Here is a 17,312-nt window from a genome sequence, read left to right on the forward strand (position 1 = left end):
TGAGGGAGAGAGTGGAAATCAAGCTGGACAGGCTGCAACGCGAGGACATCATCTCCCCAGTGGAATTCAGCGAGTGGGCCAGCCCGATTGTTCCAGTACTCAAAAGTGATGGCACGGTCAGGATTTGCGGCGATTATAAAGTAACTATTCATCATTTCTCGCTACTGGACCGATACCTGCTACCTAAGGCAGACGACCTATTTGCGACTCTGGCAGGAGGCAAGACGTTCACCAAGCTCGACCTGACTTCGGCCTACATGACGCAGGAGCTGGAGGAGTCTTCGAAGGGCCTCATCTGCATCAACATGCACAAGGGACTGTTCATTTACAACAGATGTCCGTTTGGAATTCGGTCGGCTGCAGCGATCTTCCAGAGAAACATGGAGAGCCGACTCAAGTCGGTACCACGCACGGTGCTTTTTCAGGACGACATATTGGTCACGGGTCGGGACACTGTCGAGCACCTACAAAACTGGAGGAGGTCCTCCAGCGACTGGATCGCGTAGGGCTGCGGCTGAAGAGGTCGAAATGCGTCTTCATGGCAACAGAAATGGAGTTTTTGGGGAGAAAGATCGCGGCAGACGGCATTCGGCCCACAGACGCCAAGACAGAGGCTATCAGGAACGCGCCCAGACCACAGAACGTCACAGAGCTGCGGTCGTTCCTGGGACTCCTCAACTATTTTGGTAACTTCCTACCAGGGTTAAGCACCCTCTTAGAGCCTCGATATGTGTTATTGCGTAAAGGTGAGAACTGGGTATAGGGAAAAAATCAAGCAATTGCTTTTGAGAAAACCAGAAACATTTTATGCTCCAACAAGCTGCTTATATTGTATAACCCATGAAAAAGACTTGTGCTAGTATGTGATGCGTTGTCGTACGGAGTCGGGTGTGTATTACAACAAGCTAACGTTGCGGGGAAGTTGCAACCTGTCGCCTATGCCTCCAGAAGCTTGTCTAAGGCCGAGAGGGCCTACAGCATGATTGAGAAAGAGGCATTAGCGTGTGTGTTCTGGGTAAAGAAAATGCATCAGTAACTGTTTGGCCTCAAATTTGAGCTGGAAACCGATCACAAGCCCCTCAAATCCCTTATCGCTGAAAACAAGGGGATAAATACCAATGCCTCAGCCCGCATACAAAGGTGGGCACTCGCGCTATCAGCATATAACTATACCATCCGCCACAGGCCAGCACCGAGAACTGTGCGGATGCTCTCAGTCGGCCACCATTGCCCACCATGGGGGTGGAAATGGCACAGCCTGCAAACGTGTTGATGGTGGTGCAGCCCGCAGACTTGTTGATGGTCACTGAAGCGTTTGAAAATGATAAATTACCTAACACAGCCCGCCAGATTAGGACTTGGACCAGCCAAGATCCTCTGCTGTCCCTAGTAAAAAACTGTGTACTGCATGGGTGCTGGGCCAGCATCCCCGTTGAAATGCAAGAGCTAATCAAGCCTTTCCAGTGGCGAAACGACGAGCTGTCCATTCAGGCAGATTGCCTGTTGTGGGGTAACCGCGTAGTGCTACCAAAAAAGCGCAGGGAGACGTCCATCTCGGATCTCCACAGCACACACCCGGGAATAGCAATGATGAAAGCGATAGCCAGATCCCATGTGTGGTGGCCCAGTATCGACTCTGACTTAGAGTCCTATGTACGGCAATGCGGTGTGTGTGCTCAGTTGAGGCACACACTAAGTTTGTGGTCCTGGCCCTCCAGAGCATGGTCGAGGATCTTGGTAAAATTTTCCTGGTGGTGGTGGATGCTTTTTCAAAATGGATTGAATGTGAAATAATGCCGGGAAGCACCGCCACCATTGAAAGCCTGAGGGCCATGTTTGCCACCCACAGCCTGCCTGACATACTGGTCAGTGACAACGGGCCATGTTTCACCAGTGCCGAATTAAAAAAATTCATGACCCGCAATGGGATCAAACATGTCACCTCGGCCCCGTTTAAACCAGCCTCCAATGGGCTGGCAGAGCGGGCAGTACAAACAATCAAACAGAGCCTCAAACGAGTCACAGAAGGCACACTCCAAAGCCGCCTGTCCCGAGTACTGCTCAGCTACCGCACGAGATCGGTACCCACGGCTGAGCTACTCATGAAAAGGACACTTAAAACTAGACTCTCGCTGGTTCACCCCAACCTGCATGATCAGGTAGAGAGCAGGCGGCAGCAACAAAATGTAAACCATGGTCGCGCCACTGTGTCACGGGAAATTGATCTGAATGACCCTGTGTATGTGCTAAACTATGGACATGGTCCCAAGTGGATCACGGGCATGGTGATAGCTAAAGAAGGGAGTAGGGTGTTTGTAGTCAAACTCGAAAATGAACAAATTTGCAGAAAGCACCTGGACCAAACGAGGCTGCGGTTCACAGACTACCCTGAACAACCCACAGCAGACACCACCTTTTTTGAGCCCACAACACACACCCAAAGGATCAACGACACCACCCCAGACTAGGAAATCAAACCCATCACGCCCAACAGCCCAGCAAGGCCAGGCTCACCCAGCAGCCCTGCAGGGCCAAGAACACACCAGCCCAGCAAGGGCACAGCCAACACACCAGAATATACATTTGTACCGAGGCGGTCCACCAGGGAAAGAAAGGCTCCCGACCGCCTCACCTTGTAAATAGTTTTCACTTTGACTTTGCGGGGGGGAGTGATGTTGTGTATCTGTAATGATTTAGATGAAGGGATTAAATTTAGTATCTCGAAATTTGCGGATGACACTAAGTTGGGTGGCAGTGTGAACTGCGAGGAGGATGCTATGAGGCTGCAGAGTGACTTGGATAGTTTAGGAGAGTGGGCAAATGCATGGCAGATGAAGTATAAAGTGGATAAATGTGAGGTTATCCACTTTGGTGGTAAAAACAGAGAGACAGACTATTATCTGAATGGTGACAGATTCGGAAAAGGGGAGGTGCGTCGAGACTTGGGTGTCATGGTACATCAGTCATTGAAGGTTGGCATGCAGGTACAGCAGGCGGTTAAGAAAGCAAATAGCGAGGGGATTTGAGTACAGGGGCAGGGAGGTGTTGCTATAGTTGTGCAGGGCCTTAGTGAGGCCACACCTGGAGTATTGTGTACAGTTTTGGTCTCCTAACTTGAGGAAGGACATTCTTGCTATTGAGGAAGTGCAGCGAAGGTTCACCAGACTGATTCCCGGGATGGCGGGACTGACATATCAAGAAAGACTGGATCAACTGGGCTTGTATTCACTGGAGTTCAGAAGAATGAGAGGGGATCTCATTGAAACGTTTAAAAATCTGACGGGTTTAGACAGGTTAGATGCAGGAAGAATGTTCCCAATGTTGGGGAAGTCCAGAACCAGGGGTCACAGTCTAAGGATAAGGGGTAAACCATTTAGGACCGAGATGAGGAGAAACTTCTTCACCCAGAGAGTGGTGAACCTGTGGAATTCTCTACCACAGAAAGTTGTTGAGGCCAATTCACTAAATATATTCAAAAAGGAGTTAGATGTAGTCCTTACTACTAGGGGGATCAAGGGGTATGGTAAGAAAACAGGAATGGGGTACTGAAGTTGCATGTTCAGCCATGAACTCATTGAATGGCTGTGCAGGCTCGAAGGGCCGAATGGCCTACTCCTGCACCTATTTTCTATATTTCTATGCAATCCCATGTTCCGCCACCAGGGAGCGCATCCCCTGAAGTCCCAAGCGATCCCAGCATCCCTTGGGAGCACTGTATATAAGCCGGCCCCTAAGGCCTGTTCCTCACTCTGGAATGTCTTAATAAAGACTGAGGTCACTGTTACTTTAACCTTCCTGTGTGTAGTCTCATCTGTGTTTGGAACACAATAGAAACATAACCATAATATATAATGGCTTCATTACTCCATAACAGCTTTCGAGCACTTCCCTGAAAGCCACATGGTTGCAGGTTTAACAAGCCATAAATTAGAAGAATTTTAGAAGATTTGCAGAGTTTCATACACCTTGACCTTTGAATTGTGTCTTCCTGATGCAATACATAATCTCTTGAATTTTCTATTGTCAGTCATTAATACATATTCTATTGTCAGTCATTAATACATAAAGGGTAGAGCAACTGGGATCATGTAAATAAAGAAAGTGGGAAAAAAAAATTCTCAATAATGATGAAAGTCCAGTAATACATCTATTTTACACCTGACATTCTAATTGGGCAAAATGGAAAGGATCAAAGATGCCGAATTGATTATACTGTCAATATTATAAACTGTAAAGTTCAGTGCAGCAATAACATTTCACTACTAGATATCAACAAAAAAATTAATAAATATTTAATCAATATCATACGAATTAAGTTCTATTTTCAGAATGCCAGGTGTAGCAGTGGTAGAAAATCCTCTTTGGAGACGCAGCTGAGACCTGAAGAAAATAATTCCACAAACTGATAAGCAGATTTGAGTGCTGGCCTACTCTCGGATTCAAACCTATGATCAAAGAGGGTCCAAATATTCAGTCCCAGCCAATATGGGCACTTAAATAATGATTACAATGTATCAATCATTGTCAAGTCATGCATGCAAAAATAAGTTTAAGTACACACCAAAGCTAAGCGTTCAATTTGTTTCCTTGGACCCCATTCCCACTAAACTGCTGACTACCCAACTTCACTTCCTGGACCCCATGCTAGCTGATCTTGTAAATGGTTCCTTCCCTCTTCTCAGGTATTGTTTCCCTCACTTTCAATATTGCAATCATCACCCTCCTCCCCAACATAGCCCTCTCTCGAATACTCTGCCCTTAAAAACTACCACCCCATTTTCAAACTCTCTTTCTTCTCCAAAGTCTTTGAATATTCCACATCCAACTTTCCCTCAATTCCATATTTGAATCCCTCCAATTGGTTTCTGTCCCTGCCACAAATTGCATTCTCTGTTACTGTAGTCTTTGAAAGGCTGACCACACCATCCTCCTCCAATGTCTCTTCTCTGTTGTCCAGCTCAGTGGAACTGCCCTCGCTTGGTTCTACTCTTACTTCTCCAATTGTAGCTGTAACATCTCCAGCAATGGCTTCTTCCCCCCTTCCCCCCCCCCCTCACCATCCACCCCTACATCCCCCAAGAATCCATCCTTGGCCCCTTCCTCTACATGTTGCCCATTGGCAACATCCTCTGATGACAGGTTCTACTTGTACACTGCCTATCTCTCTGCCATGCCCCTTGACCTCGCCATTGCCTCGGTGTTGTCAGACTGCTTGTCTTATATTCAGTCTGAGCTGAGCTGCAGTTTCCTACAGTTAAACATTGGCAACACTGATGCCATCATTTCCAGCCCCCACCACAAATTCCATACCCTTGCCAGCAACTTCATCCACCTTCCAGGTTGAAGCCATACTGTTTACAAACTTGGCATCTTATTTTAAAGAGACAGATGGCAGTGGCGACTGACGGTGAGGCCTGATAGTGTTTGATGTGTTCCAGCCAGATCTGGAGATGTCTGGTTAAACCAGTTGTGCACCAAATATTCTCAAATTTGCAACCCTTGGACTTGAAGGAGTGAAGATGAGGCCAATGTCCCCTCTAATTTTCTTTGGGCCGCATGGCCCCTTCAATGGGCTGCACGGTTCATGCAGTGTTTTCTATTTAAAAGCAGGTGAGCCGGTTGCGTGGGACCTCCAGAGCACGGTGCGGCCATGCAGCTTAAAGGGAACATTGGATGGGGCCCTACTGAAAATAAGGGTATTAAAGGTGGAGATGAGGGAGTGGTTCAGCAGATTGCCAACTGTAGACATATCATGGTGAATGAAAGGCCAAAAACTAGGCAGTTTGATTTAACATTAAACTACTAAAACACATTTTTGAATACCTAATAAGACCCTAATGAGTGTCGCCAAACATTCTTAAAATGAATGAGAACAGTATAGTATGGTAATAAGGAAATCATACATAACTTACATTCATAGGGCCCAAATTTCCCCAACCCCTTTTTCCGGCGCACTCTCCCAAGATGCGCTGACTTTGTGCGCTCAAAACGGCGCCAAAAAATGTACTAACAATTCTGGCCGCTCCGCTGTGTGTCCTGGGTCCTGGCGCGGCGTTTCTCGTGGAGTGGGGGGCGGAGCTACAGCCCTGCGCCGAAAACAGTGCCAGCAGCTGTCCATGTGCGCAGTGGAGCGTTTCCAAGATTTTCCAGTACTTTACTATCTAGCTATCTTTACTAAAAATTCCCGATCTGCAATATCCACGACTGCATAGAATTCTAAAATATTGCTAATTATCAGAGTCACACTACGCAATGCTGAACACCAAAATTTAAGTTTACATTTTGACATGCTTTTCTTGTTAAGTCTAACGTTTTAAATTTCTAAACCTAGTCAGGGCAATTCTTTAATGGTGCAGAAGTCAAAATCCAATGTGGTGTGATGTCGCACACGAATCCATTAGGCGAGAGTATTGGTGCTCTTAATCTATTATTTACAAAGAAAACCCTCCCCTTGCTTAAGTGGCCCCTATACTTCAGCCTTCATTACAAGATCATTTTTAGTCTTGTAAAAACCCTATACTCAGCTTAATCAGGCTGATAGCACCTACACCCAGTCCAGTCTCGCCGCTTGGGATTTAAAAAAAAAAACTAGCACGTCTATCATAACACTGTCATTTGGAGGCTACCTGCACTGATTTCTTAACTCTCCACAAGGGTTTTCTGTGCGGCCACAAGTGGACACATACACTGGCCTAAGTTAGTTTGGAGCAACTATTAGCTGTCCAAACTGGCTTAAATGGCCAAAACAGGCGTAAGTGGCTGGTAACGCCCCCTTTTGAAAATAAACTAAACTAAAAACTCACTTACACTAGCGCAAATTAAATGTGCAAAATGGGGATTTTTAAGATACTTCAGAAAAATCAAGTTGCTCCAAACAAAACAGAGCAACACCTGGCCAAATTTGGGCACATAAATTCTACAGTGCAAAAACAGGCCATTCGACCCAACTGTCACTCTTTATACACCCGAGTCTCCTCCCACTCTAATTACTTCTTCCCACCCTGCCCTGTATCCTTCTGTTCTCTTCTCCCCCATGTACGCCTTAAGCCTCTCCTTAAATGCATCAATTCTACCTGCTTCATTTACAGCATGCGGCAGCGAGTTCCACATTCTTACCACTCTCTGTGTAAACAAATTCCTTATTTGAGCTGTTAGTGGCTTATTATATATTTATGTCTCTTTGTTCTGGACTCACCCACAATTGGAAATCGTTTTTTTAGGTTCACTCTATCGAACCTTTTCAGAATTTTAAAGACCCCTATTAGGTCACCTCTTAGCCTTTTCTTTTCCCTAGAAAAGAGCCCCAGTCTGCACAACCTGTGATCTTTATACTTTCTTTTTCTCCTCCTATTTTCTTTTTATCCTATCCTAACTCAGCTGAAGGTGCAGAAACATCGCAGATTTGAAAGTGGCATTCCTGCCATCACATATGGTATAGTAAACATTTGTTCCATTTTCTTGCAAAGTAAAACTTCAGTAACCCCCAAAATCTTTAATAAGTAAGATTATCACCAAGATTGGTCCATCACCAAGAGTGGCTCGGTAGCACCAACACTGACCAAGCTGGTCAAATCCTGAAGGACATAGCTGCCAGACTGGACCTGCGGCAAGTGGTAAGCGAACCAACACAAGGGAAAAACCTACTTGACCTCGTCCTCACCAATCTACCTGTTGCAGATGCATCTGTCTCATCATCATCACCATAGGCAGTCCCTCGAAATCGAGGAAGACTTGCTTCCACTCTAAAAGTGAGTTCTTGGGTGACTAAACAGTCCAATATGGGAATTACAGTCTCTGTCACAGGTGGGACAGACAGTCATTGAAGGAAAGGGTGAGTGGGGAGTCAGGTTTGCCGCACACTCCTTCCGCTGCCTGCGCTTGGTTTCTGCATGCTCTCGGCTACGAGACTCGAGGTGCTCAGCGCCCTCCCGGATGCTCTTCCTCCACTTAGGGCGGTCTTTGGCCAGGAACTCCCAGGTGTTGGTGGGGATGTTGCATTTTATCAAGGAGGCTTTGAGGGTGTCTTGAAGTGTTTCCTCTGCCCACCTGGGGCTCGCTTGCCGTGTAAGAGTTCAGAGTAGAGCGCTTGCTTTTGGAGTCTTGTGTCAGGCATGCGAACAATGTGGCCCGCCCAGTGGAGTTGGTCGAGTGTGGTCAGTGCTTCGATGCTGGGGATGTTGACCTGATCTAGGACGCCAACGTTGGTGCGTCTGTCCTCCCAGCGGATTTGTAGGATCTTGCGGAGACATCGTTTGTGGTATTTCTCCAGTGATTTGAGGTGTCTACTGTATATGGTCCATGTCTCTGAGCATCTGTCTATGACAGTATTGGTAGCAGTGACCACCGCACAGTCCTTGTGGAGACAAAGTCCCATCTTCACACTGAGGGCACCCTCCACCCATGTTAAATGGGATAGATTCAGAACAGCTCAAAATTGGGCATCCATGAGGCGGTGTGGACTATCAGCAGCAGCAGAATTGTATTCTACTAAAATCTGTAACCTCATGGCCCAGCATATCCCTCAATCTACCATTACCATTAAGCCAGTGGACCAACCCTGGTTCAATGAGTGTAGAAGAGCATGCCAGGAGCAGCACCAGGCATACGTAAAAATGAGGAGCCAACCTTGGGAAGCTGCATCACAGGACAACATGCATGTTAAACAGCAGAATCAGCATGTTATAGACAGAGCTAAGAAATTCCACATCCAACAGATCGATCAAAGCTCTGCAGTCCTGACACATCCAGTTATGAATGGTGGTGGATAATTAAACAACTAACGGGAGGAGGAGACTCCATGAACATCCCCATCCTGAATGATGGCAGAACCCAGCACGCGAATCCAAAAGACAAGGCTGAAGCGTTTGCATCCATCTTCAGCCAGAAGCGTTGACTGGATGATCCATCTCCGCCTCCTCATGAGGGCCCCAGCATCATAGAAGCCAGTCTACAGCCAATTTGATCCACGCCATATGATATCAGGAAACAGCTCAGCGCACTGGATACAACAAGGGCTATGGGGCCCCAACAACATCCCAGCTATTGTGCTGAAGACTTGTGCTCCAGAACTAGCCGCATCACTAGCCAAGCTGTTCCAGTATAGCTACAACACTGGCATCTCCCTGACAAGGTGAAAAACTGTCCAGGTATGTCCTGTCCACAAAAGCAGGACAAATCTCATTCGGCCAATTACTGCTCCATCAATCTACTCTCAATCATCAGCAAAATAATCCAAGGTGTCGTCGACAGTGCTATCAAGCAGCACTTATTCACCAATAACCTGCTCATCAATTCTCAGTTTGGGTTCCACCAGGACCATTCGGCTCCAGATCTCATTACCGCTTTGGTCTAAACATGGACAAAAGTGTTGATCTCCAGAGGTGAGATGAGAGTGACTGCCCTTGACATCAAGGCAGCATTTGACTGAGTGTGGTACCAAGGAGCCCTTGTAAAACTGAAGTCATACCTAGCACAAAGGAAGATGGTTGTGGTTGTTAGAAGCCAATCATCTCAGCCCCAGGACATTGCTGCACGAGTTCCTCAGGGCAGTGTCCTAGGTCCAAACATCTTCAGCCACTTCATCAATGACCTTCCTTCCATCATAAGGTCAGGTGTGGGGATGTTCACTTACAACTCCTCAGATAATGAAGCAGTTCATGCCCACATGCAACAAGACCTGGACGACATTCAGGCTTGTTCTGATAAGTGGCAAGTAACATTCGTGCTACACAAGTGCCAGGCAATGACCATCTCCAACACAAGAGAATCTAACCACCGCCCCTTAACATTCAATGGCATTATCATCACCGAATCCCCCAACCATTAACATCCTGGGGGTCAACATTGACCAGAAACTTACCTGGACCAGCAACATAAATATTGCGGCTACAAGACTCCCCAAAACCTTTCCACCATCTGTAAGGCACAAATGTGATGGAATACTCTCCACTTGCCTGGATGATTGTAGCTCCACATTCAAAAACCTCAACACCATCCAAGACAAAGCAACCTGCTTGATTGGCACCCTATCTTAAACATTCACTTCCTCCACCATCGGCGCACCGCGGTCGCAGTGTGTACCACCTATAAGATGCACCTGGAGCAACTTACCAAGGCTTCTTCAACAGCACCTCCCAAATCCGACCTCTACCACCTAGAAGGACAAGGGTAGCAGGTGCATGGGAACACTAACATCTCCACATTCCCCTCCAAGTCACACACTATCTAACTTGGATGTATATCGCCGTTCCTTCATCGTCGCGGGGCCAAAATCCTGGAACTTCCTCCCTAACTGCAATGTGGGACTACCTTCACCACACAATCTGCAGCGGTTCAAGAAGGTGGCTCATCACCACCTGCTCAAGGCATTGCCAGCAATGCCCAGATCCCAGAAACTAATAAAATAAAATTGGGGGTAGAAAAAGCAGATACTGCCATGAAACAGAGATTAGAGCTAGAATGCTCAAATCTTGGGATAATGTTCCATCAACTGATTTCTCTAGAATTCCAAACTTAAGAGATGCCCTGAACGAGCTCTAGTCCTATCGGCTCTGCCTTGCTCTGTCTGACCAGGATTGTCTGGCTAATCCCAGGTCTAAGGATCACAGGCACAACAACGTCAAAACAAAATTGTTGATAAAATTTCCACAATCCAGCCTCTGGAAACAACCCAATCCTGCCGTGACGCAACCAGCCTGCATTAAGTAGAGGTTTAGTACCCATGGATCATACTGCATTGCAGGATCGGAGTTAAGATGCAGCAGGATGCATTCCAAGAGCAGAGCAACTCACCTGTTAACATTCCCGACACATCTGCTCTGTGCTAGGGATGATTAAAAAATTATCTGCAGCTCTCAGATCCTTCTCTAACTCAGGAGAAAGTGAGGCAATCTTTTTAACAACTAGTAGCAATGAGCCCTGCTTGGAAGCAGAGTCGATACTTCATGGGGCAGCATTTTTTTTGGAGTGGGGCCTGCCTGGAGAATATCAACATGGCTGAAGAGGCCATTGGGTACTATGCCAACAAGGGAGCAGGGGAATGTTTAAACACAAGCATCCAAGAGGAAGGTGCTCCACTGCCAACACTAGTGATAGACCTGGGTGACGGAGATGGAGATGCTCCAATGCCAGCACTAGTGATCGACCTGGGTGACAGGAGATGGAGATGCTCCAATGCCAGCACTAGTGATCGACCTGGGTGACAGGAGATGGAGATGCTACAGTGCCACCACTAGCAGCAGAGTGTAATTGCAACATGACAAATGTACAAAAGCAAATCCTATAATTAATGTGACATAGAAATTTATAATGGGAAAAAGTTGACAACAGGGAGTTCAAGTGCAGATGTAAGTTTTTAATATATTACAGGCATAGAAGATTTTATTTTTGCGTATCAAGGATCAGGTGTGATCTGATGTTTTGAAGCATCTGATGTCTCTCTATATTTAATAGTGCACATCTTTCAACTACTTTTTACAGTAGATGTTAGTCACTCACCATTCTTCTTCCACATCAGACTTGGTGGTGGAATGCCACTGGATTCACAAACCAAGCTGATTAGGTTTCCTTCTATGATTGTCAGCTTGGATAGTTCATTTGATCCTTGAATACTGGGTGAAACTAAACAATAAAATACAAGTTTGTTAACATTTCATGACAGCTACACAAACAGATGTTTCAGGTTGTAATGTTAAAACTACACGTTCTGTGGGGATACAATACATACAAGTAGAAAAACTAATTAATTGTGAACAATTCCAGTCCTGTTTGTGAAAGAAGCACATTCATATGGATATAAAATAATGAAAAGTGAAACTCTGGAAAATTCAGGCAGGCCCAGTCGAAACTCAAGACAGGTTTGAATTGATTCTGCTTCAGAATTGATTCAAATTTCATTATGAAGTTCAATCCATTTTATAACCAGTAGCTTCAACTGGTCCCAGTCAAAAGTAGCTGGAATGAGTTCAACGTTTGTATTAGTCTAAACTGACATGAACTGCAATTTTCAGGAGGCATGTGGCCAACTATTTCATGATCCTCAGTGTCTCAATTTCTTTCATATGGTTATGAACAATCCCTTTGGATATTACTGTCCAAAAATCTGACTGACTGACATTGACATTTGTAACTACCAATCTCATATACAATAAAAAGAAACATTTCTATATACAATTCATTGCATGGCAGAGGTGAGAGTGATTGCCCTTGACATCAAGGCAGCATTTGATCGAGTGTAGCATCAAGGAGCCCTAGTAAAATTGAAGTCAATGGGGATCAGTGGGAAAACTCTCCACTGGCTCAAGTCACACCTGACACAAAGGAAGATGGTTATAGCTGTTGGCAGCCAATCTTCTCAGCCCCAGTACATCGCTGCAGGAGTTCCTCAGGGCAGCGCCCTAAGCCTGATCTTCAGCTGCATCATCAATAACTTTCCATCCATCACAAGGTCAGAAGTGGGGCTGTTTGCTGATGATTACAGTGTTCAGCTCCATTTGCAATTTTTCGTAAATGAAGCAGTCCATGCCCGCATGCAGCAAGACCTGGACAAAATCCAGGTTTGGGTTAATAAGTGGCAAGTAACATTCATGTCACATGCCTACCAGGCAATGGCCATCTCTAACAAGAAAGAGCATAACTTCTCATTTACTATCGCATTAATATGAAGTTAAGTACAATCTGTAGTAGAATTATTGGTCTGTAGTTATCAGAGTCTGACATTGATCCTTTCTTGTGAATAAGTGCAATGGCAGAGAAATTGGTTTTGTGCCAGGAATCTTTTGTAGGTGAGGGCCTCTTCTTGCAAACGGTTTCTTAAATAGATCCCAGTCTTTTTCAATTCAAGTCATTCCCATGTATTGGCAGGGGTTATTGGGAGCCTCTAATTCAAAATAGGCCAAACCATGATCATTATTTTAAGTCAATGGTTACAGGCCTGAGAATGAGACAAAAACTACCATGCAGACACTGGAAGGAGATTTCTGATATTACAAAAATATTATGCAGAAGTTAGGCAAAATACAGACAAAATAGTGACTTGCATACTTCTTTGCAAGTTATACAAAAGTGATATTTAGAAGATTTAAAAAAAATGTTCTTAGCCATTCTTATGCAACAGCAATGCCAACATACCCCAAATGTTTAAGTTGTAGTTCTTTTCTGTTTTACCAGCCACATTTGTGGCTTCACATGTGTAACGACCAGTGTCCAGGACCTGTGCAGCCTCAATCTATGAGTTGGGAAAAACAAAGTTAGGCTGCGAGCAGTTTACGTGCAATGTACAGAATCTGTTAGTTTCGTTTTTAATTTTGACATTTCTATTTAAGCATATTAATGTTACATAAAGCATTGCAAGTTTCTTGATTCCTCTTTTATCATGACTGACTCTCTCTCCTGCTACAGAAGTTGGTGCAGAAATACATTTTGAAGGAATCATTTTGAGTGCTCAAATTCACTGGAGACTGTTCTCACATGTCTGATTGTGCAGTTGGTGTTGTTCTGCATGATTTTTTTTTTTAAATGGCTGTACTCAGTGTTCAGTTTTTACACTAGATATCTAACTCTGGTTCAGCATTACAGACTACTCCTGTAAGTGAATGAGAGAAAGAGACAGAAACGTAAAGTACAAAAAAAGTGTTAAAATTTTAAATTTGACATTTTAAAATCTCCAAGTAAAATCTTAAGGAATGAGACTCCACGCTTGAAATAGAACATTTTCAGTGCCAGAGAGGTTGTTTGGCAGTAATTGACATTTATCACGTTATTAAAAGGGTATTTTGTCTGGACAAGACTTAACTTTCTGTGGCGAGTTAAGTTTGTATCTACAGCTGAAATACAACTTCAAGGCATCTAATGCATTTCAACGGTGAGGCAGACAGTGAGATGCAGATTTTGCGAAGCTAACAGCAGAACGGGGCAAGTCGGACAGCAACTTCTGGATATTTGAGTTTAACCGTGCATCTGCCTCTCGCTTGAAATTGCTGTACCAATTGCATATAAATAACTGTAAGCGCCATTAGCTTTACCATTCTTTTGACAGGAAAATCTGGGCCAATTACTTGCTCCGTAAGTGTTAATAACTGCCAGTCAACCTCTTTGGTACTGAAAAAGCTATTACAAGTGTGGAGTCTCATTCCTTCAAGTTTTAACTGTTAGAAATTTTAAAAATGTAAAGTTTTAATTTTTTTACTTAACTTTTCTGACTCTTTTTTCTCTCTAATGTTTCTTTACTTCTCTTTATTTCTCTTTCTGCACTTGATTTGACATTGAATTAACTCACTCTTTTACACTTCCTTCTCAGACATTGCACTGTTAATTTCACAATCTTTTAATCTGATTGGTTAAGGACTTACAACAAAGTTGCTTGACCTGTTAACTCAGGTTCCTGATGCCTGGTTTCCCTTGCTGTGAAGTTATCAGCTCACACTTTCAACAAACCTTCAAAACCTAAATGTGCAAGGGCAAGTCCAACTAACAGCAGATGCCATTAGTTGCCCTGCCACAGCAAATTATGGCCCAATATCTTTGAAATAACTCTGAACAGAAGACCGTTAAGGGTTATTCGCTGAAGCTTGCAACTAGCAGCAGTTAACATTTAAAGTTATTGCCAGGTTTCTATGCAAAGATATTAAATACATGGGGCTAGAAATTGCCCCTTGCCCTGATTGGGGGTGATAACCTTCCGGGGCCAGGAAGTCCCGTCCCTGACGCGGAATTGAGCCGTATGTCCCTCAAAGGAAGCGGGGGGGCTGTCTCCGATGCTTCGCTTCCTTGGAGGGGCACTTCTGGGATGGTAGCGCAGTGCTGAGTCCAGCATCGCGTGGAGCAGGCACCGGGTGGATGCTCCACGAAGCGTTAACGCACTACAACGCCCTTCCCCTTCCATTAAAGGGGAGTGCCGCTGTGCACTCTACAGGCCCTTTGGTGACCGCCGCTGGGCCACCAGGGACACGATCATCCAGGCCAGCAGCCCGACGGCAAAAATAGAGTACCTGACTGCACGATGACAACCCGGTTGACAGAAAGGGGTCAGCGCAGGGCGGTGAGGGGTCGGCATGCACGGCGATGACATTAACGGCAGTTGCGTGCCGACCCGCAGCGCTGCCGGGACAGCGTCCCCCAAACCACCGGGGCAATTTCCCGGGAGACGGTAGCACCCCCTTCCCCCGGGGGAAAATACTATTGTGCCCTTTAGTGCCCCCTGGAGGCGCAAACAGGGCTATAAAAAGGGAACAGGGAAACAGTTTACAATCAACGTAAAGAAAGCCGCTACTGTGAAAATGCAACTACAGCTTAATATAAACAATTCAATGGGCCGGATTTTGCGGTTGTAATGATGGTGAAACTGTCAGGATTCACCGTCAATAATGTGTAAAACTGACGGCAACTTCTGGTGTCTGCACATGCGCAGTTAAATGTAGAAATCCGAAAGTTGCTGTCAGTGATAACCTGCTCCTCCACAGGTTGTATTGTTACAGTCTTTGCAGATGCAATCAACACACAATCATTGATTTGACGTGAACATCAACTATTCTTACTTTTAAAAACCATTGAAAAAGTTAAGACTTGTTGAATGAGATGTAACTGAGTTTTTAATGGCGTACTAAGTCATAATTATTGCTGAACAACTTCTCTGACCCTGAAAAACTAATTTTGTAAGTGTGTAGTGTCATTTTCTCTATTCCATTATAAAAATTCCATAGATTTTTAAAATAATAAAAATTAATTATTTTATTTTGTTAAAATTTGTTTATTTCAGCTACCTTAATCCCATGTGTATTTCGCAATCTTTATTTCGCTCTCTATAAAATGATTAAAAAGTGAATGATAATCAGTGCTTTTTACTTCATGGTTTGCTGTCTTTGAGAATTCTTTAATCTGATTGGCTGCTCACCCTGCTTGATGATTTCACTGTTCCTGGATGTCACAGATCCCCTATAGATGGTGCCAGAATGAAATTGAGGTCATAATAGGGGAAATTGATGCCACAGAGCTAGATTAATCTTTGTGGGCAGCTTTCTTTAAAGTCAGTGGTGAGTGCAGTCCCTTCACCGCTCACCACAAAATCATGGCTAATAAATTTACTTTAGGTACTCTTGTGATGTTATCTTTATGATTTCATCCCTATACATGGTCAAACAGATATAAAAGTGCAGGTGTCATTAGTGGTACCACACAGACACAGTGGTACTTCATTCACCACTGCCACATTTACTCCAACATTCTTACTTTTGTTTGATTCGATGTCTTCAGTGGGCTTACAGCAATCACATGGACATAGTGAATGCTGTCGAACTAGTGTGGGCAGGAGCAAGAGAATAGTGGGAAGGCCAAGGTAAAATAACAACTTTATATGAAGTTCTGATGTAGGGTCATCGACCTGAAATGTTAACTCTGCTTCTCTCTCCACAGATGCTGCCTCACTTGCTGAGTATTCCCAGCATTTTCTGTTTTTATTTCAGATTCTAGCATCCACAGTATTTTGCCTTTGTAACTTTATATGAAGAATCTTTTTCATTGGTATTTTGACTTACTTAGGATTCTACAATCAGTGCGAGGCTGTTCATCAAACACCTATTGCAAGAGCACGCCCAGAAAAGAAAAACTACGGATGCAGAAAGAATCTCTGCAGATGGGTGACACAGCTGCGACTTACCTTTAGAGTACTTCCATCATCAGAAACAGTGAGCCCTGGCTTCTTGAGCAGAGGTTTTCCATCTTTCAACCAGCTGAGAGTTGGAGGAGGGATTGCATTACTTTCACACTTCAGCACAACAGCTTGGTTGATGGTGACCGAGACATTTTGTTCTTCTCCCATGATATTTGGTGGAACTGCAAAACATATTTATGTTACTCTCTGGGATGTATTTATATTCTTGCTATATGCTCCAGTTATTAGTCTGCAGCATTGATCTACAGGAAAGACATGCAACTCATTTATTTTGTACTCAAAAAACAAAGTAAAAGGCACCAAAATCAGGTCTAGGATCCAACTCGCGTTTCAATTTATTATATGCTGATGTACATTTCTGGATAGAGGCCTGAGCAGCACATGTAAAATAATCAGTGTGTTGTATGCTTACATGTAGGACATGAGTAAAATGTTCTTCATTCACTGAAGCACTACACTGCACAGTGTGAAACTTCATTATATTGCAGAGATTGACTGCCCTTTCATAGACAATGGGCAGAAAATCTAGCCCTATAATGAAATGTGCTTGGATTGGTTTCTAGTTTTAACCAACTCTCTTGGTTGGGTTGGTGGGGTGGGAAGAGGAAAATGTGACAGATGCTATTTGTTCCAGTAGCCAGCCTAC

At 44.5% G+C, this 17,312-nt stretch overlaps 1 protein-coding gene across 1 annotated transcript in view; it reads right to left on the reverse strand.

Moving 5' to 3' along the window:
- hmcn1 (hemicentin 1) overlaps positions 1–17,312 on the reverse strand; it is a 744,329-nt gene that overhangs the window by 254,689 nt on the left and 472,328 nt on the right. The window contains exons 41-43 of the mRNA XM_070887155.1: positions 16,652–16,827; positions 13,129–13,225; positions 11,497–11,619 (exon numbers count right to left, since the gene is read on the reverse strand). Coding sequence (XP_070743256.1) covers positions 11,497–11,619; positions 13,129–13,225; positions 16,652–16,827 — 396 coding nt within the window. The remainder of the gene's footprint in view (positions 1–11,496; positions 11,620–13,128; positions 13,226–16,651; positions 16,828–17,312) is intronic.

This window comes from Pristiophorus japonicus, chromosome 8, assembly GCF_044704955.1.
Source record: "Pristiophorus japonicus isolate sPriJap1 chromosome 8, sPriJap1.hap1, whole genome shotgun sequence".
In the NCBI taxonomy this organism is placed as follows: Eukaryota; Metazoa; Chordata; class Chondrichthyes; family Pristiophoridae; genus Pristiophorus; species Pristiophorus japonicus.